This window comes from Triturus cristatus, chromosome 2_1, assembly GCF_964204655.1.
Source record: "Triturus cristatus chromosome 2_1, aTriCri1.1, whole genome shotgun sequence".
In the NCBI taxonomy this organism is placed as follows: domain Eukaryota; kingdom Metazoa; phylum Chordata; class Amphibia; order Caudata; family Salamandridae; genus Triturus; species Triturus cristatus.
The window spans coordinates 1,043,865,447-1,043,891,510 of record NC_140581.1 but is presented as its reverse complement, the minus strand read 5'-3'; the positions used below and the strand labels follow the sequence as shown (position 1 = coordinate 1,043,891,510).

At 43.0% G+C, this 26,064-nt stretch overlaps 1 protein-coding gene across 3 annotated transcripts in view; it reads right to left on the bottom strand.

Annotated features, from left to right (window-relative positions):
* Positions 1 to 3,692: 3,692 nt before the first annotated feature.
* Positions 3,693 to 26,064, bottom strand: part of GPRIN3 (GPRIN family member 3) — a 480,938-nt gene continuing 458,566 nt past the window's right edge. For all 3 annotated transcript variants that reach the window (XM_085635444.1, XM_085635434.1, XM_085635425.1), the window contains one exon: positions 3,693 to 16,671. In XM_085635444.1, coding sequence (XP_085491570.1) covers positions 14,208 to 16,568 — 2,361 coding nt within the window. In that variant the 5' untranslated portion in view covers positions 16,569 to 16,671 and the 3' untranslated portion in view covers positions 3,693 to 14,207. The remainder of the gene's footprint in view (positions 16,672 to 26,064) is intronic.

Sequence of the window (26,064 nt, the reverse complement as noted above, 5' to 3'; positions counted from 1 at the left end):
ATGGAAATTGGATGTGTACGGACAAATGCAGGCAGATTGAGGGAGATATGAGAAAGCTGAAAGAACAACGGAAAGCAAAAAATAATACAAATGAACAGAATAAAACGCTGGCTGCTGAACTGCAGACTAACAGGAATACAATTGGTAGATTTATGGAGAAAAGAGTGAGGAAGAAGTGGGAGGCTGGTAAACTGACCAACTTTGGATATGGAGTGAATAGTGGTAAACAACTAGCGTGGCTGCCGTATGCATAGTGTGCATACTGAAATTGTGAGCACTTTATTGCTAGTTTGCACAACTTTTATGACATTGATGAGATGCTTGTTTATATAAGTGAATTTACTTGCATTCTATTGTCACCCTGCACTTTCTGCCTATGTTTCAACACCATCACCATGTAATTAATCATGTTTTTACCTTTTTATGCTGTATTTTTATCCTATTGGCGGTGATGACTTGTACTTTTATGGATATTTTTATCCGAATAAAGACCATTTGACTTGACTAGCGTGGAAGACAAAAACAGACCTTACAAGAAATCTCATAAGGCAGTTAAAAGGTAGAGCAGATGGAGAAGTAAGAACTGATAACAGGGATATTGAGGAGGCTTTTCTCCAATATTTCAAAGAGTTATATACATAATATTTAGAAGTTTCTGAAAATTAGGCATTCGATTGGCTAGATGATCATATTACAAACCTCACTAGTGAGCAAGCCGGAGCCTTGAATAAGGAAATTGAAAAACAAGAAGTGACCAGGGCTGTTAAGGATGGGAAAAAAGTGAAATCTGCAGGACCTGATGAGTTCCAGAATGAGTTGTACAGCTCAATAGGTGACTTAATAATTCTGATCCCGACTAGGTTATTTGGAGAAATCTTCAGTAAGGGACTTGAACTTCCTCCCTTTTGGAAGATAGCAGCAATCACCCCAATACTTAATTTGTAAATCATATACATCAATATCCTTACTTAATAATGATTATAAAACATTCACAAATATCCTAGCAAAAATATTAAGCAGGGTTGTGGGATATTTGATACATGGAGACCAAAAGGGTTTTATGCCAAAGAGACATCTCCACAAATTAAACTCATGGGTTGATTGATGCAATTAACATAGCCTCAACATTCGAAGTGAACTTAGCAGTAGCAACAATAGATGCCATGAAAGCATTTGACTGGGTAAATTGGAAATACCTGAGAGTGGTAATGGCCAAAACAACTTAGGTGGGAACTTCGGTAGGACAGTACACCAGATATATAAAGTTCCATCCAGCAGAATTTCAGTAAATGGTGGTTTAACAACAGATTTTAAGATCACTAGAAGCACCAGACAGAGATATCCACTTTCGCCTTTGATTTTCAACTTATGTATAGAACCCCTGGTGAATAAATTAAAGAAGAACCTGCGATCAGCCCATTTAGATATAATGGATGAGAGAAAAAATTGCACTTTATGCAGACTACGTATTAATATATACAAATTATCTTGAGAGAACCCAACCTGAATTAGAAAGAATGATGCAAGAGTGTAGGAGTATCTCAGGACATCGGGTGAACACCACAAAACAGAGACGTGGAACTGTTCCAGTAACAACAAGTAAATTAAGAAGAAGCTAAGATACTTGGGAGTTTAGATCACACAAGAGGTAGACAAGATTCCTGAAATATATTTTTAAAGAGCAGCCAGTAAGTTATTAAAGAGTTGGGCTCACTTACCTTTAACACTCGCTGCAGGACAAATTTGATAAAAAATTATTATCCTACCGAAGTTCACTTTATCCAATACTATACCCTTATGTTTAAAAAAACGAGTGGTTTGATAAATTATAAGGGAAAGATCTCTTTCTTTAATTGGCCCACAAGAGGGGTGAGGATATCCTGGAACAAATTGCGTATGAAGAAGGACAAGGGAGGTCTTGTGTTACTTGACTGTAAATATTACACATGGGCCTCGCTATTAAAAAATTGCAGAATTTTAGTGGGGGAACAGAAAGACTTACAAGGCTCTGAAATAGGTTTGATGTTTGTAGTAATGGTGATGGATATGAGATGAGGAAACTTACATTTCCTTTACAAATTTGGAGATAAGAGATTTTTCATGAAGGTCCCGCTAAAAATATTGCAAGCCGCGGCCAGTTTATGGGCGCAGATCAGTATAGCAACCTGCTTATCATATTATATTGATCATGCCCTTTTATGGGATTCACCGGGGACACCAGAGTGCTTAGAGGAGAAGCTTGCCTATGAGGTTGGGAGGAATTTATAAATTGGGGTCAGTGCTGAGAGAGGGGCAACCACTGCTATGGGACCAACTGATCAACAACACAGGGGAAGAATATCATGGTGTATGTACTATCAACTGAAGACCTGGATCCAAACAAAGAAAGACAAGGGATCCTCAATGAATGAGTTAGAGGAATTGATCCTTAGCAAGGCTCAGAAGAAAAAAAAAGAGATGGCAACATGGTACTGGTCGATACTAAACCTAATGGATGGGGATGTCAAGTTAACAACGGAACTATGGGGAGGAAACCTGCCGGAGAAAGCAGCACAAGATACATGGCAAATATCGATGATTACTTTATATGGTACCGTCAGACCTGCTTTTTTTTTTTTTTTTAAAGAAACCATCTGTTTACTTTGCTCAGGTATATTGGACTCCATAAAGGGTGGAAAAGATGGGCAAGAGGAATTCTTCCATTTGTGCACATTGTGGCACAGAGAAAGCCAACGATGCCCATATGTTCTTGAAATGCTCTCCCATAAGGTCCGATTGGGGAGATGTGGGTAAGAGTATCACAGATATTTTGTAAAAGGAGATCAAGGTAAGCCTAATGCTGGTTATTTTGGGATATTTTAATTTGTCAGACATAATTTTTGAAAATATTTCTTTTAAATAAATGAGACATCTTTACATATGATCGTGTTCAGTGTTTAGACAGTGTAGTGATTGGAATCAAAGGCACATTGGTATCCATCCACGCGATACAAATCAGTGTAAATTCTTGGCAGAAAGAGTGAGCGGCACAAAAGGGATCCCTTCTTGTTTCCATTATATATTGACCCTGCCTTTTTGGCTAGTAGGGCACCTCTCCCATTTTGTGAAGTCCGACATAATGGGTACAGGCAAAACTAAGCTTCATTTTTACCTGGCCAGAAGGGAGATTTGCAAGAATTGCTTGCCATCGTTGCCACCTGCTAAGAAAGGTTGGGTGAGCACTGCAAAATTTGTTATGGAGACGGACATTATGGATGGATCAAAGAAGAGAACAAGGATGTGGCAACCAGTGATTAAATGGTTCAATGGTTTATTAACCCCGCCAGTCTAAAAAACTATTGTTAAAAAAAAATTGTCAGGGAGTGGTGAACAAACCTCCCTAAGAGTTGTCCAATGATTACACCTACCTCCGACTTCGGCACTTCACGTTGAGCGAGTAAATCCGATCCATCATCATCCACCAGAAATGAGATACAGAACATCCCGCTCCCTCGGTTGCGGAAACAAAGGATCAACACCTCAGGGAGTATGGCATTTGTGGCGAATGAGGACAAAAGAAAGCAGAACTTTGCTTGTTGAATGTTGAAATTTACCACAGTAAGAATACAAGTATTTTATTGGGAGCATTCTGGAACAAGCACGTTTAGTAACAAGTTCGGCCAATATTTCTGGAAAGAAAAATAACGCATACACTTTATTTAAATCTGTTTTTATTTTTATGTGTTAATCGTGGACAGCTGGTGATGTAAAACATCAAGATATATTAAATATAATAGGAAATTCACCAGGTCAGGAAGTTTCAATACCCTGCTACTTCTTCATGCATGTCTCTAAATTTAAGTCTAAAATGAATTTTCGAGTACATTTTGAAGTTTCAATCTATTGCTACTTTGTACATCGTCTTCAGTCCTTTGTTACTAAAAAAATAAAATACAGTCACAAAAATTAATGTTAGCCCAATAGAAAGATTCCGTTTCTCTGCTACCTGAATGTTCACGGTCATCAATTAGGACACATTTTATGATTTTAGCAGAATATCATCTGTTTTCCCATCTTTTTAGATCTTTTCAGTTCATGGTCCATGGCTTGGAGGGCTGACTACATTATAGTTTAGACCTGGTAGGAGCTGAAATTGTCCACAGCATTTTTTGTCCGGTCACTGTTTACAAAAAGAGACCCATGAAGAGGGACTTCGCTTTTCTCCGTGGCAAATTTTTTATAAAGAGACTGGTTTAAATACCTCCATGGGTGGAATGGTCCCTGTGTAATTTCTAAGTCTAAGCAGCAAGGATCAGTGTGCTTATAGTGGAGGTTTTCTTTTTTCTTATTGGTACTGTGTATTCCTTGGTGTTTCCACACCTTTACGTCCTTGTATGTGCGGTAAGTTTGTAACCTACCTTTCTCAAAAACACGTATGGTCACATGCCCATGAACACATGCACACATGCACACACAGACACACCTACCCCACCTACTCTTGCACAATCATGTGTGCTCACTCACACTTATTTAGGAACATATACCTCTCCACTACATGGCGTATCTTTGTCTCACTGGATTATGGGAAATGTAAAGCAGAAGGGAAACTTTACTGCTGTAACAGTGGTGATGTGACATTTTTCAAATTTCCCATGTGAAAGACAGTAGTACTTTTGTGCAGTAGTATCATAGCTGCAGATGCAAACAGCTATATGCCATGCAGAGCTCATTTGGAACTTTTATTTTTTAGAACTTGGGCGTTGATGTACTAAAGGCAGTTTGCGAACCAGCATGTGTAAACAACACATGAGCTAGTTTTCAAACTGCCCCTCATTTTGCAATGTAAACAGGCGTGGCCGGCACAGGTAAGGGCAGTGGGGAGGTGGGGTGGGGCGGGGCGAAGTGGGGTGGGGGGAAGTCAACAGACTACGGGATAGGTAAAATTAAATTAAATAAAACCACTGACCTTGCGCACTTAGCATTGCCGACTCAGCGATGTGGCGAGCACAAGGTAAGTGGTTCTCTTCATTTTTTAAATTTAAATTTTTACCCTTCCTGCCGTCTGTTGACTCTTCCCCCCCTGCCCGCCCCACTGCTCTTACCTGTGCTGGTCGCGCCTGAATGTGACAGATTAAATAATTAGTCGCATTAGGACATTTATACTCCCAGGAGGTCGCAAAACCCTCTGCCTCATTAACATTAGAGAGGCAGGATGCAACTTGCAACCTCCCTACCCATGTCTGTGTTGGAGGCCTGTAATGCACACAGACCTCCATAACTATGTACCCATTTCCTGTTTGAAAACCTCTTTTTAAAAGCAACCAGTGCCCCTTAATAGGATGGGCGTTGCTTTAAAAAAAAATGTGTCTTCAGGCAAAGAAGACCACTGTAGGATTGCCCACAGAGCCCGCCAGGAATGATTCACAAAGGTGAATCTCCCACAAGGGAAGAGCTTCCTCTTTACCTATCGTTTGCCACCCTACTCAGGAAGTGGTTACTCATTAATGGTTTGTAATCGTAATTGCAGTCTCAAACTACTGCTATATACCTTTGCAACTCGTAAAGAGGAGGGCACGCCTCTTTCACACACCCTCCTATTTGTGATTCGAAAGAGCAGCAAAAGCTCTTAAGTAAAAAAAGATTTTGAGGGATGTGAAAAGGCATTATGTGAATCACAAGCTTTGTGACTGCAATACATTGCACAAGCCATCAGCATCTCCAGCTTAGCACTTCTTGGCACACCTACACAGTGGAAGTCAACCATCAATTCACTTGGGTTATATTGTTTGTGACATAGCAGTGTGATTGCTATTTATTGAATGGCTTCCTTTGTCAGCCTCTTTACTTTTGTTTTTTCTTTTCCTGTGGGTTAGTTGTGAGGATATCTGGGTTTTAGTACCTTCTGGAACTCTTGGTTATTCTCTTTCAAATATTTCAAATACTTTTGTTTTGTGTAATCATTAAAGAAATCAAGATTTCTTTTACTGGCAAAAATACATGTGTCAGTATTATAGTGTGAGTGTGTCGTAGGAATTTTAAAAATGTAAATATAAAACTTGAAATTTTACTTTGTAGTTTAGTATTTATTGCTACTGAGTGAATGCTCTGAAATGTCCACTGGGTCATGGCTACTCTTTGCTTGTTTGGTCTGCTGCTACATTCACTGTTTAACATGTTTTGTTCAAGCTTTCTATAATGTGTTGCCTCACAGAGGTCTTTCAATAAATTGTCATTGCCACTGGTACTCATGAATTAGGATCAGAATAAATCCGAAGCATTGCATAGAGCGGCTTCTCCTGATCTGGACACCAGTATAAAAACGAACGATACCTCAGTAGCAGCAGGTACTCAGAGGGAGACATTGTTTACAACGAATGCACTACAACGCATTCCATTACAACACGGTTGTTACAACAACCGCGTTGTTACAAAGTGAAACATTACATCGCAAGTCGTTACAACGACTTGCTGTAGGGGAGAAGGTGTTGAATTTCCAATCCAACGCCTTCCCTGCTGTTGCACAAACTGGAGTAGGAATAGTAAATTATACTATTCCTAAGTCCAGCGCGCCCCCTACAGCAAGTCGCTGTAACGACTTGCGATGTAATGGTTCGTGTTGTAACAACGCGGTCGTTGTAACGACCGTGTTATAATGGAAGGCGTTGTGGAGCATTCGATGTAGAGAGATATGTTCGTACTCAGACAGATAGATATAAAGTCTTAGTAAAGTACTTGTCACACGTAAGAGTGGGTTCCAGATGCGCCTTTATGCTAAAACATGTGGCCTCATTTACAAGTCCTGTGCACTGCCGCAACACCACTTTTTGTGACAATCCAGTGGTGCACAGGGCTTAGGCATATCTTCAAGACCACGAAAAGCCACCCTGCATGGCTTTTCACCGCCTTCTTGTTATGGAGTGAGGCAATGCACGACTAATCGCCGCGTTGCCCCACACTATGATGGGGAGGCATGCCATGGGTGTTACGTTGGTTGTTCCCATGTATCACTAATGGCATTTGATACATTATCAGATTTAGAACAAGATTTGTCAACCTGGGAATGCGTCAAAAGACTATGCCTCCCCAGGGGAGGCACGAAGAGGAGAAATAACATTATTCCTCCTCGTTTTTTTCTCTTTTTATATGTGATGCATTCTGCATCACACATAGAAAGAGGAAATCGCCTCCATTGATTGAATTTGCGCAGGAAGGTGTCCCCTTCTGCAGAAAAACAATCATCCCTACAACGTAGACACCCTTGCACCATGGTGCAAGAGTGCCTGCAGTGGTACATCGGAGCCACGTGAGTGCTAGCGTAGGGGAAGAGGACAGTAATGAGCCATATCTAATAGATACAAATGCAAAAACAACAGTTGATGGACAGAATGCAGAACAATGTCATACATTCACCCCAGTACAGAGATCGTGGCCTAAATCCATCGTTTGTTTGCTCACCATGACATTCCAGTTTGAACCCAGCCATATGCAAATCAGTCTTGACCCTGTGCCTCATGGGAACAGTCCAGCCCGAATTGCCAAGCCAGGTCCTCCCTGGACTGGAAACAAGCATCCTAGGACCCGTTTCGGAGTTTCACCCCTCTTCAGCCAGGATAGCTTGATTCCAGTGGCATGGAGAGCACGGGACCCACGTCTGGGCATACCCGTCCCACTCGGGGGTGACAAATGCAAAAACAACAGTTGATGGACAGAATGCAGAACAATGTCATACATTCACCCCAGTACACAGATCTGAGCCTAAATCCATTGTTTTTTTGCTCACCATGCCATTCCAGTTTGAACCCAGCCATATGCAAATCAGTCTTGACCCTGTGCCTCATGGGAACAGTCCAGCTCGAACTGATATCTAATAGATACGGAGCATACCTGTCCTTTTCTTTTGCTGTAGGGCAGTGCAGCAGGAAGGCTTGCGGCGCTGCCCTCCAGGGAAATAATGTAAATGAGGCCCATGGTTTGTAATTGAAAGATGATTTCTCATGAGACCTATCTGAGTATTTCATGTAAAGTTCTTGAAATGTCCACTTTGTCGGTTCAAAGAGTCCCATTTATTAATCGTACAGTAGTTCTCGTGCAAAGATAAGGTAGTTATATGAAGCTACTGGTATTTCTGGCCACATCTTCTCTGATGCCAAGGAGCCTCAGGGTTGCTAGATACAGCCTACAGCCTCAGGCGCTTTATTGCAGATTTAATCTGTTGCTACATTTAAGATTCACAACAACACCATCACCTTTGAGGGCAGGTATCTAAATAGCTATCCAAAATCATGTTCCTTAAACCATTAATAGATAAGATCTATTTAACTTGTGTAATGCTGTCTGTTGTCATATGGACCTGGATTCGTACTACATTTGACTAAAATAACTTAAATGAAATCAAAGCAAAACTGGTCCTAGGTTACTTGTGTTCCATTCTGGGAGGACTGGACCTATTAGTTCGGCCTGCAGTGTTCCTATTGGAGCAGGGTCAAGATTAATTTGCATATGGCTGCGCCCAAACTGTAGTGACATGGTAGGCAAAAGAATAATGGGCTGGATTATAGTACTCTGCACGACTCCCAATGATTAGACTTATTACAAGCAAACTCACATCACCTTTTGCAGCTTATTTACCAGCCACTTGCGCCGCCTGTACGCCATTTGTTTCTCATGAAATGTGAAGCACTGGCAGCACCTGGGGCTTGTAAAGAAGTCCCTTTGTGTGTTACATATGCCCTCACTTGCACCTGTCGTTTTGCTTCTCGGATGTGGTGATTCACTCTTCATACCCCTCTGCTCTCAGTTCCACTTCCGGTTCATCTGTCAACCTGCCCGAAACAAGGAAGTACCGCTCCTTCTTCCTCATCTACTCTCTATCATTTCGGCATCCTTCTGCGTGAGCTTGTCTCTGTGTTCCCCACCTTGCTTGTGAAATTCATCAACTTGTTTCCTCACTAATGTTACGCTGTTGAGGAAAAAGTGTTTTGTACGTTCAGAAAAATGAGAGGAAATGGAAGCTAGGGCACCATTTTCTTTCCATTTCACTGACTCGCCAAATACCACCATCTGGAACACTGTATCTCCCTTACCCTACAAGCACCTTATTAGCTTGCATCTATATTCTGACTGGCTCGAGATAAAACAAATTCTTCAGGCACTTTTCAAGACTGCGTCAGACAATAGAAAGAGCATGTGCCGAGGCCTTGCAAATGTGACACGGAACCGTGGGATGTTAAAAGTCTCAGGCACATCCCTGAGGTCCTGACAGCACGTCAGGATCAATGGCCCACTTAGGAATTAAAAGTGTCAAGAATCATGTTATCCCTTCCAGTTTCCAAGGCAATGCAGCTCCTTGGCATGGGCCCTGTGTTGGATTCCCGCCTGCCTGTTCATCTATTATGGCTTAACACAGTAGTGTCAGCTAGCCTTTGAGTGCACTTAGAATGTCTGTCATATAATAAGGCCTACCTTGCACTGCTCGACTGACAGACTACTTACTTAAGCTTTTTCAACATGCACTGGCAGAAGAAACAGAGAAAGAGAGTGTACCTGTAATTTAAAAATGGATAATGCCAATGAAAAAATGATGTAACTGCATGAAGTGCCAGTGAAATGAAATTCAAAAAGCGCCTTTAGATATGGCATTTATCATGTAGAGTAAAAAAAGCTTGACATGAGCCATTTTTTCAGAATGATATGAAGCATATTTCGGTACTTCCGTGTATATCTTTTGGTGAATTCAATATATTCTCCTTGTGGTCTGGCTACTTTTCAAGTTTCCACTCAGCTTTATAATATGGGTCACCTACATCACACCTTTGTTCTTGGTGAGAAAGGGAAACGCTGATGTGTGATGCATCGGCGACTACAACTTAGAACTATTGTATGCCTGGATAGACTTTTTAAAGGGAAAACGTCTATGATATCCTAAAAATAGATGATCAGTGGCACGGTATTGCATTATTGCCATAAAATGATGTTCCAATTCATACATTTCATGTCAGATCCCCAGCTATCTTCTTACAGTGTCAAGTATCCTACTATATTTAGGGCCACATGCATCAAAGTTAGGAATTGCGATTTAGGAATCGCAACTCCTTATGCATGTAGGAATCGTAAAAAAAATGTGCGATTCCTACACATTCCTTACTTGCGACTCGCAAATTGAGAATCGCAAATAAGGAATTGCTTCCCATTCATTCCTATCCTTGAGGCCCATAGGAATCAATAGGTATTGCAAGCGCAATTTGCGAATACTAAATAGGTACTTGCAAATTGCGCATGCAATTTCAAGGATGCAAGGGTGCCAAAAGGACACCCTGATGCACCCCTGTAACTGCAATTCAAAAACATGTTGCACACACACAAGCCCCAAGGACATGTATGTGTGTAACATATAACTTTGAAAAATGCACTTCTGTGCATTTTTCAAAGTTTCCGCAAATTACCATCAACTTTGAGTTGATGGTAATTTGCGTTTCTTAAATACGAAATCACAATTTTTTTTGTTGCATTGCATTTAGGGAATATGCAATTTTAGTAGTCGCAAATTTAGCGATTACTTGAATAGTGATTTTTGCATTTGGGATGATGAATCCCAAACGCAAATTTGTGAATCTGTGAATCTGCCCCTTTGCAACCGCAGTTTCCAATGATGCATGTGCCCCTAAGTTTCTTTTGAGTGAGGGGTGGATTGTGAAATGAGTCTCTGAGGCACATAACATCCAAAGGTTTAATTGGTAAAATGTGTTTTTGCCCGAATTTCAGCCTAGAGGCCCTGTATATGACCCTGTTGGGAGAGAAGAGAGCTTGTTGATGGACAGGAGATGGAAAGAGCATGCTGGAGTGAAGAAGGTATAAGATGAATGAGTAGTCCATGCAGTGTAAGAAGTTGGGTACCAGTGGATGGAGCGCACAGACATCCTAAGTGTGGGACTTTAAAGATTAAGAGCTGGTCTCCTGCTGGATGGAAGAGGCAAGAATGGCTGTCTACATAGGTTCAGCTCCAGGGAGGAGGACTTTAACCATCTTCATGAAATGTTATACGCGACCACGCTGAGATCTTCTTACATTTTCTATGTGGTTTCTAGGAGGAAAAACATACTGTGAGATCAGCTTAAGAGTGATGTCACAGTGGATCTCTCAGGGACTCCCTTGCATTCAGCAGCTGCAGGAGAGCACATGGCAGCATTCAGCGGACCACCAGGAAACAATGGACTGCGCTCAGAAAGATGTCAGTGATGTGTTATTGACATCACCCTCTGACTCCATTCTTCTCGCATACTTTTAATGTGAGGGGCCACTAACTGAAAAGAAGGCCCTTCCACTGTTTTATGAAGGAATGGGGAAAAGAGCTTCAGGTAGGACAAATATTAGTGGCAATTTGCCACCATCATAGTCCTCACCTCCAACAACGCCTCTTATTTAATCTCCCTGGGACCTATAATAAAGGCTAAAAAAAAGTACTAGTGAGTCAGGGTGATGATTAGACTGAATTTTACCCTCACAGGGCTCCTTTACTTTATTTCAGTATCAAGGTTAGATCTCAGACAAGCAACGATGAAGAGCCCTCAAAGTTGATTCATTCGACGGAAGATAATATTGAGCTCTGTGATGCTGTGGAACTCAGAGGATTTACATGGGCTACCTATTGTGAGTACATTATCCAATTTTTTTTACAGTTATCTTATGTACTAAGTTGTTTGTGACATCCCCATAACTGGTATGAACATAGTGTTAACAAAGATTGTGCCCAAGCCAACAGCGTGTACCTCATGTGCCTATGTTGTGTGGCAGTGTTTAATGTCACCTATGGGTGAATTAACTTTGTGACTTGTACACACATATCTGTAAACTTCACTACCTTATTAAAGAGATAATGTGGTGGTGCAGACTGATAATATTGTACTGAGGTAAAATTAAAGAAAGGTTTGCCTACACAATTGTATTTATTGCCTTGGAAAAACATGAGAGCTTCTATTCAGAGACAATTGACTTGTTAAAGTAAGAAAACTAATGGGTCTTGACATGTTTGTTGCACCTAGTTGAAGAAACAAAAAATACAACAATGTAGCTGTATAGCAAAATCACAGTCGACTCAACAATTCATATTGCATGGTAGTCAATGAGAAAGGAGAGCGGGACCACCAAACTCATACCTATACAGTCATATATCCTGGCACGGTAAAGAGGACCTCAACAAGATGCACGTGCTTTAGCAGATGACCAAAGTTGGCGGAAGTTGACAGCGCAATAATCCGGGAAGATGTGAAAACAGTTATTGCACATTCTCAAACAATGTCCAGATATTCTCATTTTAGCTGCTTTTCATTGCTGACAGGTAGCTGGTGTCACAAGATAAAGACAAAGTGTAATTGTTAGACTCTGCTTTGAACTTTTCTAAAACATCTGCAGGTTCTTCCTGTTTTTATGCCAATGCCATAGGGCTGGGTAAACCAAAAGGACATTTTATAGCTCTCTTAAATTATTGGTGGGAAGAAAAAACAACAGTAACGCTTGACTACTGTCTATAGATCTCTGTTAACAGGTTAGCATCCAACGTAATGAGGAAAGCAATGTGGCATGGCAACGCTTTTGTGACATTTTAGACGCCCAGTGGAGGAGAGGCAATTACTAAAGACCGAGTCCCATAGCCACAGTCCAAACATTTTCTAGATATTTACTACATTCCAGGTTGAACTGGCTTGTAAATCTCTACTTTTTGTGTTATATGCTTCACTTTAAAGACTTTGGAATGGGGTGGCTGTATCAGTCCCATTGTTCCTTAGCCTCACTATTAAATCATAGCCAAATTATTTTCTAGACATGCCAAGTTGTAGTTGTGGGTTGATGTGATGGGGAGGGCTACATTCTGAGATAAGCTTACAAGGCCAACAAGGCTAAGCCTACCAAACCCATTTCACTTATGCGCATGGTACTATCATTGGCACAATCACTGGCACAGTTTGGGATCAAAGATGTTCACCTAAAGTAACACAATGCCACTTTAGGTAAAGCCCAGTGGTTCCCATACAGCATATTCTTGATGCTTAGATGGCACAGATTGGGCTAGGTGTTGTGTTGAACATGTGCAGAATTCTTGCAATCTTGTATCTTTAACCCCTTGTGTGCCCCGCCCTTTCCCCGCCCTGTGCCGGGCGTTGAATTAGCGGGCGGGGTTCATGACGAGATAGTCTCGTCATGGGCACAGCGCAACCGCGGCCCATGACGAGACCATCTCGTCATGGGCACTCAAGGGGTTAAGCAAGATTATGGACACCACAAAATAAAGTTCTAGTCTTTCATCATGATTAGTCAATGGGTCTGAACCACAACTAACTATGAGCATCATTACAGGATAGCTATTGTTGCCATGGCTTGTTGTCCTCAGACCTACTGTTTCTCTTTAAGCTCTCAATTTTGGATAAAGATGAGAAAAAGAAGTGTTTATCCAATTGATTCACTAGGACAGAAACTCCATGAAACACTCAGAAATATATTTCAGCAAATTACATGGCACTTTCAGGTGCCTTGCCTCTTCTGGCTAGTTTATGAAATCAAACAAATTCGTGTTCCAAAAATGACAGCCAATTCTCGAATTCAGCGATTGATAGTTTGTAATATCTAGCAATATTTTGGTTACATGTTTTATATATCTTCATTATTTACATCCCCCAAAATCGGCCATTAGCTTCCTATCCAAAGTGTCATTTTTTATTTAGGAACAATAGTTGTCTTGAGTTTGGCAAAAACACTGAGATGGTAAACAAGGAGCAAACTTGAGACTTGCTACATCCAATGCTATTGCTGGCATTGAAGGCAGGGTATTAAAGGATGAATTAGAATTTCATTTTTTAATCTGCTTTAACAGCACTGAAGTCAGCTCTTACCTAATGGGAATCTCTCTCTTTGAAACCCCAGACCCCTAGTTAACTATTGTATAAAAAGGCTCCCAACTTAGATTTAAACTTTATTACTAGTCTTGTCCAACTTCTAAAATATAAGAGTTTTTATTCCTGTCCGCTCCTGGGATTGTAAAGACAAACTGTGCTACATCTGAGTTCCTGGAAAATTGGCAAAGGTAACAAAAGTACTTTTTGTGAGCTCTGTGTGAGGATGTGCAGCCTTCATCAGAAGAAATCGAGTCCACAGCTGCGGCCTGCCGATAAAATGTGAGCATGTGTCTTTCCTCATCTGCCAGCGTTACATTTGAAGGACTCCATTTTCTAACTGCCTCAGTCTAACACAGCGGAAGATGGGGGGTGAACACAGCAATTTGGTCTTCTAAAGTTCTGGAACAGAGACTGGAACATGTTGTTCTGCCTTCTTTTCAGCTTACTCGAAGTGTCAGAGGAAACGGACTTCCGGTTCTGTTTCATCTGAGCTCTGATCAATTTCTCGTGCTCACGGATTTGCCTGGTCAAGTGGTTCTGGATTGCGATGCCTAAAGCCTCCGGGTCCATGGAAGCGCCGTAAACCTCCCACGTCATGCCCTGCTCATCCCACACTACGTCTTTCACACTCTTTGTCTCCTTTACTTTCTCTTCTATTTTGGCGGCTGCCTGCTTCTTCCCGACATGCACTTTACCCTGCTCGGGGGTGGCAGAGCCTGCTAGCCTCTGTTCCTTCTTCTCCTCCCGGGCCTTCTTAAGCCGAGGAGTATGTGGGGAGGAGGCATGGCTGAATTCTGAGGCTGTTTTAGACTGGAGACTCAGGCTGTTGGTTCGCTTTGCTTGTTCATTCTCCTCTTGGAGTTTGTCTTGCTCCTTTTTTATGAAGACCTGGAGAAATTCCTCCACTGGGCCACCGGTTGCTCCGATATTGCTAGCTATGTCTCCGTCAAAATTCAGAAATGCTGGCTTTTCTTCCTTCTTTGGCTTTATGATGTCAGTGGTGATGATAGCTTGGGTGTTTCCCATTTCGTTTGTGATTTTGAAGTGGAATGGCTTTCTTTCTTCGTCGCCATCAGCAGCTGGCTGTTGATTGTCCTTGGCACGGTTGCCACGTAACTGGTTACTTTCTGCAACACCGAGAAGGTGGTGACTGGGTCTCTTGTTTATATCCTGGCCAGCCATGAACTGGGGTGGCTGAGCATTGATTTCGAGTGGCCTTTGAGGTGGTTTGTTCTGGTTATTGGCTTCAATGTTAATTTGATAGGCAGGCTTCACGTTATGCAAAGTAGGGGCTGCTAATGGATGCTGAGGTAACCCTTGGCTTTGTCTGGCTGCGTTCATTGCTTGTGCTTCTGACTCACTTTTATACATCCCTGCGGGGTAGCCAGAGATGTCTTTGCCTTGATAGGTAACCTTTGGTAGGTTTGGGGAGATATTGCAGGATGCATCGGAGGGCATTCTAGGTCTGCCGTGCAGTCTGAGATATGCAGGATTTAGTACCTCCATTGCAGTAGCCCTAAATCGTACTTTTGGTGTTATTACTTGATTTAGGGACATATCTTTGTGCAAAGGCATAGGAAAAACATTACCATGCTGTTGAAGGCCTGGCCGAGGGTTCCCCCGATAAATGATGCACACCTTGTCTTCCCGGTCTTTTAGTTGAAATTGATTTTCTCTTAGTTGAAATTGATTTTCCCTTAAATATGTAGCAAGTATGCTTGGGCTGGTGGACACCGATTTGCTCTCTACATGGGCAACAGCTTGGACCTCAGCATCATGACTACTGCAGCTATGTGTCATAGTTCCCATATTTTTATACTTAGAGTCTGTTTGTTGGTCTGGTTCTGGTGTCTCCTGTAGTGCATGTTGAGACTGCTGGGCGTCAGATGTGGACAACTGTTGAGAAGTTTCCTGACTTTTTGAAGAAATATGGCAAGAGAGGCCATCGGTTTCATCTTTTGGCCCTGTTTGTAAATTAGTATTGCAATTGCCCGTCTGCTGACTTACAGTTGGAGGCGTATTAAGTTCACAATCTCCTAGTGATTTGGCTGACTGTGGAGACTCTGGTGTTGGAGTATCCTTCCCAGAAGACTTTTCAGCTTGTCCTACTTGCAGAACATTTGACTGAGATACAGATTTATGAGGTTCGTTATCTTGACGGGTGCTCTCTTCTTGGTGAGGTGAGGTATCTACTGATATACTGATGGCTGTCCTACATGTGTTTGCTAAAGAGGTGTCAGCCTGCAGTGGTGAGTTAGGATGAGGTTTGTTACTTTGTTGATTCGGCATGACAGTATGTGTGCTTTCCTGGCTATCTGTCAAGGGCACCATGGTTGCATCACATGCCAGCGTGAGTTCTTCAGGAGCGCGTTGTTGCGGTGGCTTGCAAGCACTGATGGCCCCTGTGACGGTCTGGAGTTCTTTTTCTGCAGGGCTAGATGGACAAGGTGTGACTGTCTGCTCAGGATCATGTTTACTCAAGTCACACGACTGCTGACTCATGGGTGCTTCAATGGATGTACAGTTACGGTCAAAAGATCCAGATGGTGCAGGCTTGGAGTCTGGGATAGGACCTCCATTGGCATTCTTCTCTAGCCTATGTTGATGATCCTTAGAATGAGGGTCTATTAAGCAATCCTTCACTTCACTTATGTCACCTACTGAAGTTCTCGCAGATCCCTGAGGTTCGGGTACAGTCCCCATGGAACCTCTTAGCGTAGCAGCTCGAAGCCAGCTTCTTCCAGTGCGGGACCCTGTTCACAGCATCACCACTAGCACTAAGCAGAATGATGTCCACAAAACCTGCCTGCAAATGAAAAAAAACAGAGAAGTCACTAAGGATACTCATATTTGGATGAAGAAAATGTCTCATGAATTAATACCAGTCTTGGAAATTATCTTGAATTTTGTTACACCCCGTATATTAACGTTATATTTACAAACTTGTGCTCAAATATGTTTTCAGATTATTGTAAACATGTCTTATCCAAGCATTTAATCAGATGTATACTGTAAATAAGGTATCTAATCGATAGTTTAATGTATTTCTGTTGTTACACACTGATATAACAGGCAGGTGACTTTTCTGAAATCGATTTGAATTAAATTCGATCTAATGCTGATCCGCATAATGAGTAGTCTTGTGTTTCATTATCTGATAAAATGGGTATTTAAATGGGCTCACAGTGATTGGATTAGTTGACGATGTATACGAGGAGCCCATTTTTTCTTATCGTCATGCCCGGTGTCTAAAATGTTCACGCACACCAAGTTAGTCTGCTGACTAATGTTTATCAATGAGCAAAACTGCCGTACACTGGAGGTTTGGGGTTTCAAAGGCCATTGACTCAAAGCGAGTAGTTACATAAGGCATATTACAAATCCAGTTATCAATGGTACTCGCTTGACATCTCAGTTTAAATATGAAATTGTGTATATTTAGGTTTTTGTTTAGCCTTCAGGAACTGGAAAGAAAAGCTTATGTGGTGAGCAGGCACGTTTTTAGGCCTTTTCTCAACTTCAGAAGGTCCTCTTCTGTTTTAAAACAGATAAGTAATGAGTTCCACAAAAAAAGACCCCAGGTACCAGATAGGCTCTTGCATCCCTTCCAGAGAGCTTAGATTTCTTTAATGGAAATATCAAGTTTGATTGATCTAAGATGGTGTGTGGGAGCATATTTCAGAAATTTCACAGAGAAACATTTTAGGCCGCTACCATCAAACACTTGATGGATCATGCAGGTCATTTTGAACTTGATCATCTTGTTCATTTGGAGCCAATGTAGTTGTTTAAGATATTCAGTAAGGCCATCACACTTTTTCTAAATTGAACAAAATCCTAAGAATTATATTCTGGGTTCGCTGTAGCCGAGCTAAACTCTTCTTGGGTGATCCTAGTTAAACTGAGTTGCCATAATCCAACCCGGATTAAATACATGCCTTTGCAATGACAACCCTGGGAGAAAAAGAAAAGAAAAGAAAGCTTCTCCCAGAGATTTCAAGTGATAAAACACGGTTTTGTTGCTGTTGATATCTGGACTTCCAGCGATAACCGGCAGTCCAGGATAGTGTCCAGGTTGAGGACTGCTTGAACTGGGATAGGGCAGCCGCCCAGAAATTGAGGGCATAGTACATTGTACCATTTGTTGTGGACGAGCTAAATTTCTGCACTTGAAGGTTTAAGCTTCAAAAAATTCTTGGTTTTAATGACTGACATTATGCACTGGGCTCTGTGTATGTTAATGGACATTGACATATTGGTAAGGCAGGGCAAGCTGCAAACTGATTATTAAGCCCCAAGTGTGGCTAAAAATGTGAGTAAATAGGTTTTTATATCTAAAGGTCCTTTTCTTTATAGCAAAACATGCTAATAGTACATTGTGAAGGACATTTCTATGACTATTGTTCAGGCTTTGACTATGTGGATACATTCCAAGATCCATAAGGAAAAAACATAAGACATCAATTTCACACTCAGCACACTGTAATTATGCCTCATTTGAAGTTTGGTCTTATACAAGGGCGGTAGACAAACAAAGTAACATTTTGGGTGCAAATACCCAGCTGAAATCGCACAATGCAAGCAACCCTGAGTCCTCCACCTGACCCCCCCTTCCAGACAGGAGAACATTATGAAACAAGCATTTGCAATTCAATAGGTCTTGCATATACGAGAGTTTGAGCAATTGGTATTGTAAATGACAATGCCTTTTATTTATGTGTTGCTTTTTAAAACAGATAAATAAAAGGCATTGACATTTACAACGCCAATAGCTTAAACTCTCGTAAACGTGAGACCTATTGCATTGCAAATGCTTTCTGCACCTGTGCTATACATTTTTATAAAGAGCGTTAGGAGAGAGCGTGTCCTGCCTGCACAGCTATTTGAGAAAATAGTGCTCGGAGGCTGTAATGAAAGCCTACCGAATAGCAACACATGTAACAAGGGGTGTCGCCACAGGAGGTTACAAAATGAGACAAGGCGGTACTGAGGAGGCACTACTAAGCCTATTGACCAATGAACAGCCACAGTTTACAGTGGGCAATGACACAAGCCAATGAAAAATATGGGTGGAGAGTTGGCGGGGCTTTAAGTCCCTACCTGACTACAGCATGCCTCACAGAGCAGCGCTTGCGCTGGCCAGGCTCGACCTAAGAAAGCATTGGCAGAGCCAATAGGTTTCGCTTATACAAGATCTATTGGCTTTGTGTGTGTTTTTTTTTTGCCATGTTGTACAGCAGCGAGGCTGCTGTAAACCGTGGTTGAAAGAAAAAAAAAACGTGATATGACGCAGCCAGTCTTGACTGCGTCATAGCATTTGTTTTTGTTACTTTTAGCCGGGCAGGTGTTGAAGAAAATGGCCAAAAAAACATTCACAAAGCCAATATATCTTGCAGTAGGTGAGATCTACAGGCTTTCTCAATGCTTGTTTTAGTCGACACTGTGATGTTGAGTTCACGAGCAATGCCACAAAATTACTTTGCAGGACTCTGAGGACTCTGAGGACTCTTGGCTCGACAGAATAAAGGGCCCACTCTGAATATTACGCATTTTGCACTCCTATTAGTTTTCTTAGCTGCCTTTTAGGAAAACTATCTGACAAAAAGATCAAAAGGGGGCCAGAATCCGAGAACAAAGCTATGGGGTGAAAAGCAGAGATCTAAGAGTAAACCCCACGGTCACAGAAAGACAAATGCAGTCAGAGGATCAGAAGACATGCAGCGAAGCCTATCAAAGACATGTTGACCGAGGGCTAGAAGAGAGACTGTCAGACAAGCATTCTGAAATTCATGAACAAGCCTGAGGGAAACACTGAAAAGGATGCTAAGTGCTGCTCAGCGCAAAGCGATTCAATGCCTCACCAAGCGTACTAAACTCTAAATAAATGCATTTACCATTCAATAACATCGTGAAAATCAAGAACATTGCTTGGCCTATCAGCACTGAGGCTCCTGCATAGGCTCGGGAGGGTGAAAAACACAATGGGACTCAATTATGAGGCCCTATCGGCAGTTTTGCGACCCAGAACGTCACTTTTTCAACATTCTGGTGGCGGAATGTGCCACCGCATATTTATAAGGCCAAGTAAACCACTTTAGTGGCTTTTCATGGCCCTATAAATATGTGCCCCTTTCACGCAGAAAACTGCGTGAAAGGGGCGTTCCATGGGTGTTGCTGTAGGTGTTGCCGCGCAGCACCCATGGATCCTGATACATTCCCAGATTTACGAGTCATTGTAAATCTGGGAATGCGTCAGAACCTAACGCCACCTGTAAAGGAACAGATATGAAAAAAATTCTCCTCATGCTTTCATTTTTAGGTCGAGGGACCATCCGGTCTGCCGAAGGCAGAACCGGAAGTCTGGAGATTTAATGTTTCTGAGAGTGGCTCTTTAGCCCGCCTCTCTTTTTGGCTCTCCTCCATTGGCTGGCTTCCTAAACGGAGGCCAGCCATTGGAGGAGAGAGCCGTCCCTCCAAATAGGCTCTGTCTTTTTCAGATTCGGGGGCGTGTTCCGTGCTGTTCTTTCCACTTTTTAGCCACGCCCTTTTTATAACAGCAGGAACACGCCCTCGAAGCCGAAAAAGTTTTGAAGCTTCCATCCGTCCTTTTCGGATTCGGGGGCGTGTTTTTTTGATACTTTTCGCTGGGCGTGTTTTTCTCTCCTCCAGCCAATGGCAAGAGGAGAGAAAAAGAAAACACGCCCCCGAATCCGAAACCGCCGCTGCGTTTCTCCGAGGCATTTCTGCTTCGCCTTGGAGAAAGGCAGTGGTGTGCTTGTTAGGGTCTGTAACGAACAATAGCCGATCTGTAGTTCATTGCCGGTATCCACTACCGCCTACCTCTACCACTTCAGGCAGCAGCACTAATAAAGCGCTTCCGCCCCGCACAGTTTAACTTCCGGCAACAACAACATCAACCACCTCTTCCGCTCGGCACACTTGACTTCCAGCAATAAGTCCCAACGACTTCCAATTTGTACTGTTCACTTCCGGTGGCATCGTTCACCTCTGTTCTGCAGCACCAGACAAATTGGCGATCGGCTGCTTTTACTCTCACCCAACGCACCTATTCCGGGCGCCATGCGGCTGTTTCCTACTCTGTGGATTTCTCATGGCCGCGTAGCTCGCCGCATGGGGCAGGGGCCCCGCTCACGCCTGGACCTGCTGCGGAACTTGCTAACGGAGCTGGTGCGGCACGAGCGCATACAGACAACCTTGGCTCGCGCCGACGAGCTGCGCTTCTATGCCGAGAGGATGAGCACGGGACCGGGTCCGACGGATGGAAGCTGCAGGCTAGTTGGGGGCTAAATGAGTGATTGGTGCACACGCGAGGGCAGGGGATCGTCTGCCGAGCTTGGAGCAGAAAGGCTGAGGCATTTGTAAAAGGCATTTCAATGTGATACATGTGCTTCGGTAAGGTAGATGGTTTAAGAGTGTGGTTATGGCGTCGGGGGTGGGGCAAGTTGCACTCGAGTTCATTAAAGTATATTATATTGGAATCGATGAGCCACACACTCTCTCTCTATCTCACTACCTCACTCTCTATCACTACATCACTATCTATTTCTATCTCACTCTCACTACCTCACTATATCACAACACACTCTCTCAAAACTTCACTACATCACTCTCTCACTACCTCACAACTTCACTCTCTCTTTCTAAATCACTAATTCACTCTCTCTATCTCACTACCTCACTCTCTCTCTCAAATACACTAAGTCACTTACACTCACTCTTTCACTACCTCACTCTATCTCACTACTTCACTACATCACTCTCTGTTTCTATCATAATACCTCACAACATCCCTCACTACCTCACTCTCTCTTTCACTACCTCAATCTTTCCCTATCTCACTACCTCACAACATCACTCACTGTTTCTATCTCACTACGTCAGAAAATACCTCTCACTCACTAACTCACTCTTTCACTACCTCACACTCTATCTACCTCACTCTCTCTCACTACATAACTCTCTATACATCACTACTCCCCTCTATCTATATCACTACCTCACTATCTCACTACTTCTCTCTCTAAAAAGATCACTACCTCACTCTCTCACTACCTCACTCTCTATATCACAACTTCACTCTCTCTCTAACTCACTACATCACTCACTCTCTATCTCTCTACCTCACTCTTTCTATCTCACTAACTCACTTTCACTGTCTCTTTCACTACCTCTCTCTATCTCACTACATCACAACACCACTCTGCTTACATCTCACTACCTCACAACATCACTGTTTCACTACCTCACTCTTTCTCAATACATAACTCTCTCTACCTCAATACTCCACTCTATCTCACTACCTCACTATCTCACAACTTCTCTCTCTCAAAACATCACTACCTCACTCTCTAGCTCACAACCTCACAACTTCACTCTCTCTTACTCACTACCTCAATCACTCTCTATCTCATTACCTCACTCTTTCTATCTCACTAACTCACTTTCACTCTCTCTTTCACTACCTCTCTCTCTATCTCACTACATCACAACATCACTCTATGCTTATATATCACTACCTCACAACATCCCTCTCCCTCACTACCTCACTCTTTCACTACCTCACTCTCTCTATCTCACTACCTCACTCTCTATCTACCTCACTCTCTATCTCACTACCTCACTCTCTCTCTCTATCTCACTACCTCACTCTCTCTCTGCTAATGCAATAGGTATCACATATGCAAAAAAAAGCTAATGCCAATATAAATGACAATGCCATTTATTTAGGGATACAAAAATAATAAAAAAATAATGAGCAATACCAATAGCTCTACCTATAATATTGCCGAGACCATTGTTTTTATGTGTGCTGCAGCACACAGAGACAAAGGAAAGCACCTGAATGGATTGATTTTGTGCAGGCAGGGTCCCTTCCTGCACAAAATCAATCATCCCCGCAACGCAGGCAGCCTTGCACCATGGTGCAAAGAGGCCTGCGTTGGTGCATGGCAGCCCATTGTGCACCGGCGCAGGGGAAAAGGACAGGAATGCACCATATCACATAGATACAGAGCATTCCTGCCCTTTCCTTTTGCCGTAGGGCAGCGCAGCAGTGAGGCCTGCGGCGCTGCTCTACGGCAAAAGCCCATAAATAAAGCCCGATGTATGGGCAGTGCTCCGACTACCAAAGTCCTATTTCACAGAAGTGTCAGCCTGCATCACTTTTCCAACTGCTGATCACGAACAAAGAGATGGTATACGGTCTACAGACTAAACTGTTAACCCCTGCACCCGAGACCTCTGTTCTAATCTCGGCCTCATAACATGTCAAATAACTGTCTAATGCTGGGTAAAACACTTATGTCACCTTGTAGGGGGATCCGCATGGCCCCATTCTTTTCCCAGTTGGATAGTTGGTCTTACATACCTGTCCAGGGCAAGTCAGACAATGATTGACTCTTGCAGACCCGGCTCCAGGAATTTTTATTTGGCTGGGCCAAGGGTGCATTTGGGTGGGCCACTGCGGGCTCGATTTGTCGCATATATGTCTAGGTAGACCTGCTTCAGGGTCCTCCTTTATCTCTTCTTAGTCTTACAAGGCCCAGTAAAACGCACTCTTTTCTAAATCTCTTTTTAAATATTATCACTCTCAAAAAGTGTTTTTTCCTTGTAATGTTCCTTTGATGGGAAGAGGAGGTTTCTGAGATGGGAGTATCAGGCAAGTGACACTTCTCGGGCTTCTTCTGTGCGAGCCTTCAGGGAGAATCCCTCTTCATTACTACCTCCACCTTACCCCGGACTCTGCAGTGCACTCCCTTACAGGCTTGATTATCCACTACTCCTCTCCAGTGCACCTTATCGCACAGCTGACCTTGGGCCCCAGCCCCATATCAGGCACCATCAGGCTCCACTTTCATTTTTCCCGGTATAAACATTAGATAAAATCACCTTCAAACTTAAAACAATGAATATAGCAGTAAATATAATTAGCACGCACTTTAAAGTATGTACCACAGTAGCCCTTATGACCCGACTGCTAATTAAATAAACAAAAACAGAAAGGCCATGACAGGGCCAGCTCAGCGATGATGCGAAAGTATTTTTTGGCGCCACACCAATAACCTCTTTCTCCGTAAATACCTTTACTACCATCTTCCAACAGTGTCCCTCACCCCTCATGGCCTTCCCCTATTAACCTCCTCGGATTCCCTCACTGCCACATGCCACAAGTGCCCCTCATCTCCCCATAGCCCCTCCCCCTCATGACCTCCTCCTCGGATTTCCTCACTGCCACCCTTCACCAGTGCCCCTCATCTCTCTGTAGCCCATGCCCCTCATGACATCCTCCTCAGACTCCCTCACTACCACCCTCCACCAGTGCCCCTCATCTCTCCCTAGCTCCCCCCTCCACCCCTCCACCCCTCCACCCCATGACCTCTTCCTCGGATTCACTCACTGTCACCCTCCAACAGTGCCCCTCATCGCTCCATAGCCCTTCCCACTACCTCCTCCTCGGATTCCCTCACTGCCACCCTCCAACAGTGACCCTCATCTTACGTAGCCCCTCCCACTACCTCCTCATATGCATTTCATTTGTTGTATAGCGCTACTCATATAATTGTAGTGTGTGTCAGTACTTTACACCACGCACACATTATACAGAGACAATCAATCATACAAGTATGTAAATCAGTCTACAGGGAATGCCTCATAAAACAATTAGGATTACAAGGTGTATGAATCACATGTCATCCGTACTGGTAGGCAGTATATTTTAAGAGGATTTGGTCTGGGGAAACACAACCTTAGGATTTAAAGAGTACTCCAGTGCTTGGGGGTTGGCTTTACTAATAAAAATGTATATCTGCTCAAACAAACTCATTTTAGCAACATTAGAATAATGAAAGACTGGGGAAGTTCTAACTATATCACAAAACAAAAAATAGCGAAGTTCTAACTATACCATTCATGTTTGTATGCAGCTCTTTGATGACAGTGCATTGGTCACTGTCCTATGTTAGGATTGTAACTCCTGAACAGCAAGTAACACAAGGATCTCTGTGACAAAGGCAGTAACCCACTGAGCTTCCACATAAAATACAGTTTATCTGCATTTAAAAACTACTAACAGACAAATGATTGCTCTCCAGCAGGATCATTAATCACCAGAGTTATCTGGACATTTTGTATTGTCTTATTGTTGTCCTCCATTGGCCATGATAATGATAAAATCTGTTTAAATGAAGCACTCAAGAAGTACGTGTCCTGCTGGGCCTGTGCAGCTTTTAAAAAGAAAAACAAATAGTAACACAGTCTCTTACCTACTCCATTAGTCAAACTTTGTGCCACAGACTGATGTGATAAGCAGCTGCAGGGGTCAGGAAAGGTGAATAGGAATAAAATAAACTTATTTTCTCCTGCGCTGCATAGAAAAAGAAATATCCACGTAGCAGAACAGTAGGCAAAGGTTACCGTGGTCAAAGAAAGGATTTGTCGCCTTTGCCATGTGGAGATGAAGGGGTGAAAAAATAAATAAACATGTAAATGGTCTTTTAAAGACCTGTGAAGTACTCGGGTGAAGCTACGATATTCTCTAAAACTGTCTGCGTGCACGCGCTTGGGAAGCTGTCTCAGCCTGGGCTGACACACACGTGTGCATTGCACGCCTGCCTTTAAGCCCTCACTGCGAGGGCCAAAGCTCCTGTTTGGGTGGGCCAGGCTCATGTTTGGGTGGGCCTGGCCCACCCGGCCCACCCGCTAGAACCGGGCCTGGACTCTTGCCCAACCCTACTGCCTTTCGGACCCCACCGTGGCATGTGGCTGTCTTCCAAACCCCTTACATGCAGTTGCCTGATACTTCTGTGCTCGCCTGCAGACGTACCACTGACTGTACCCTGGTCATTCAGGCCTTTTAGGCGCAAGACTACTCATGTGTCTGACCTTTCTCCAGCCCTAGCGTCTTTCAGACCAGACCCTAGCATGTGACCAATTGGTATAGCCCTGCATAAAATTAATCGGTAGCTCTATATGAAAATTACTCTGCTGCTATCCTCTGGGCCTGCAGTCGCGCACCCCGCATGCCACTGACTCTGCGTCAGCCCTGCAAGCCTTTCATAAGAGAGACTGCTATGCAACTGCCACTGCCGTACCCTATACGTCAGTCACTGGAAACTCAGGAAGGTCACTGATTCTGCCCCAGGCCCCTTGCGACATCTCCGGCCAGTCCACATGTAGGTAG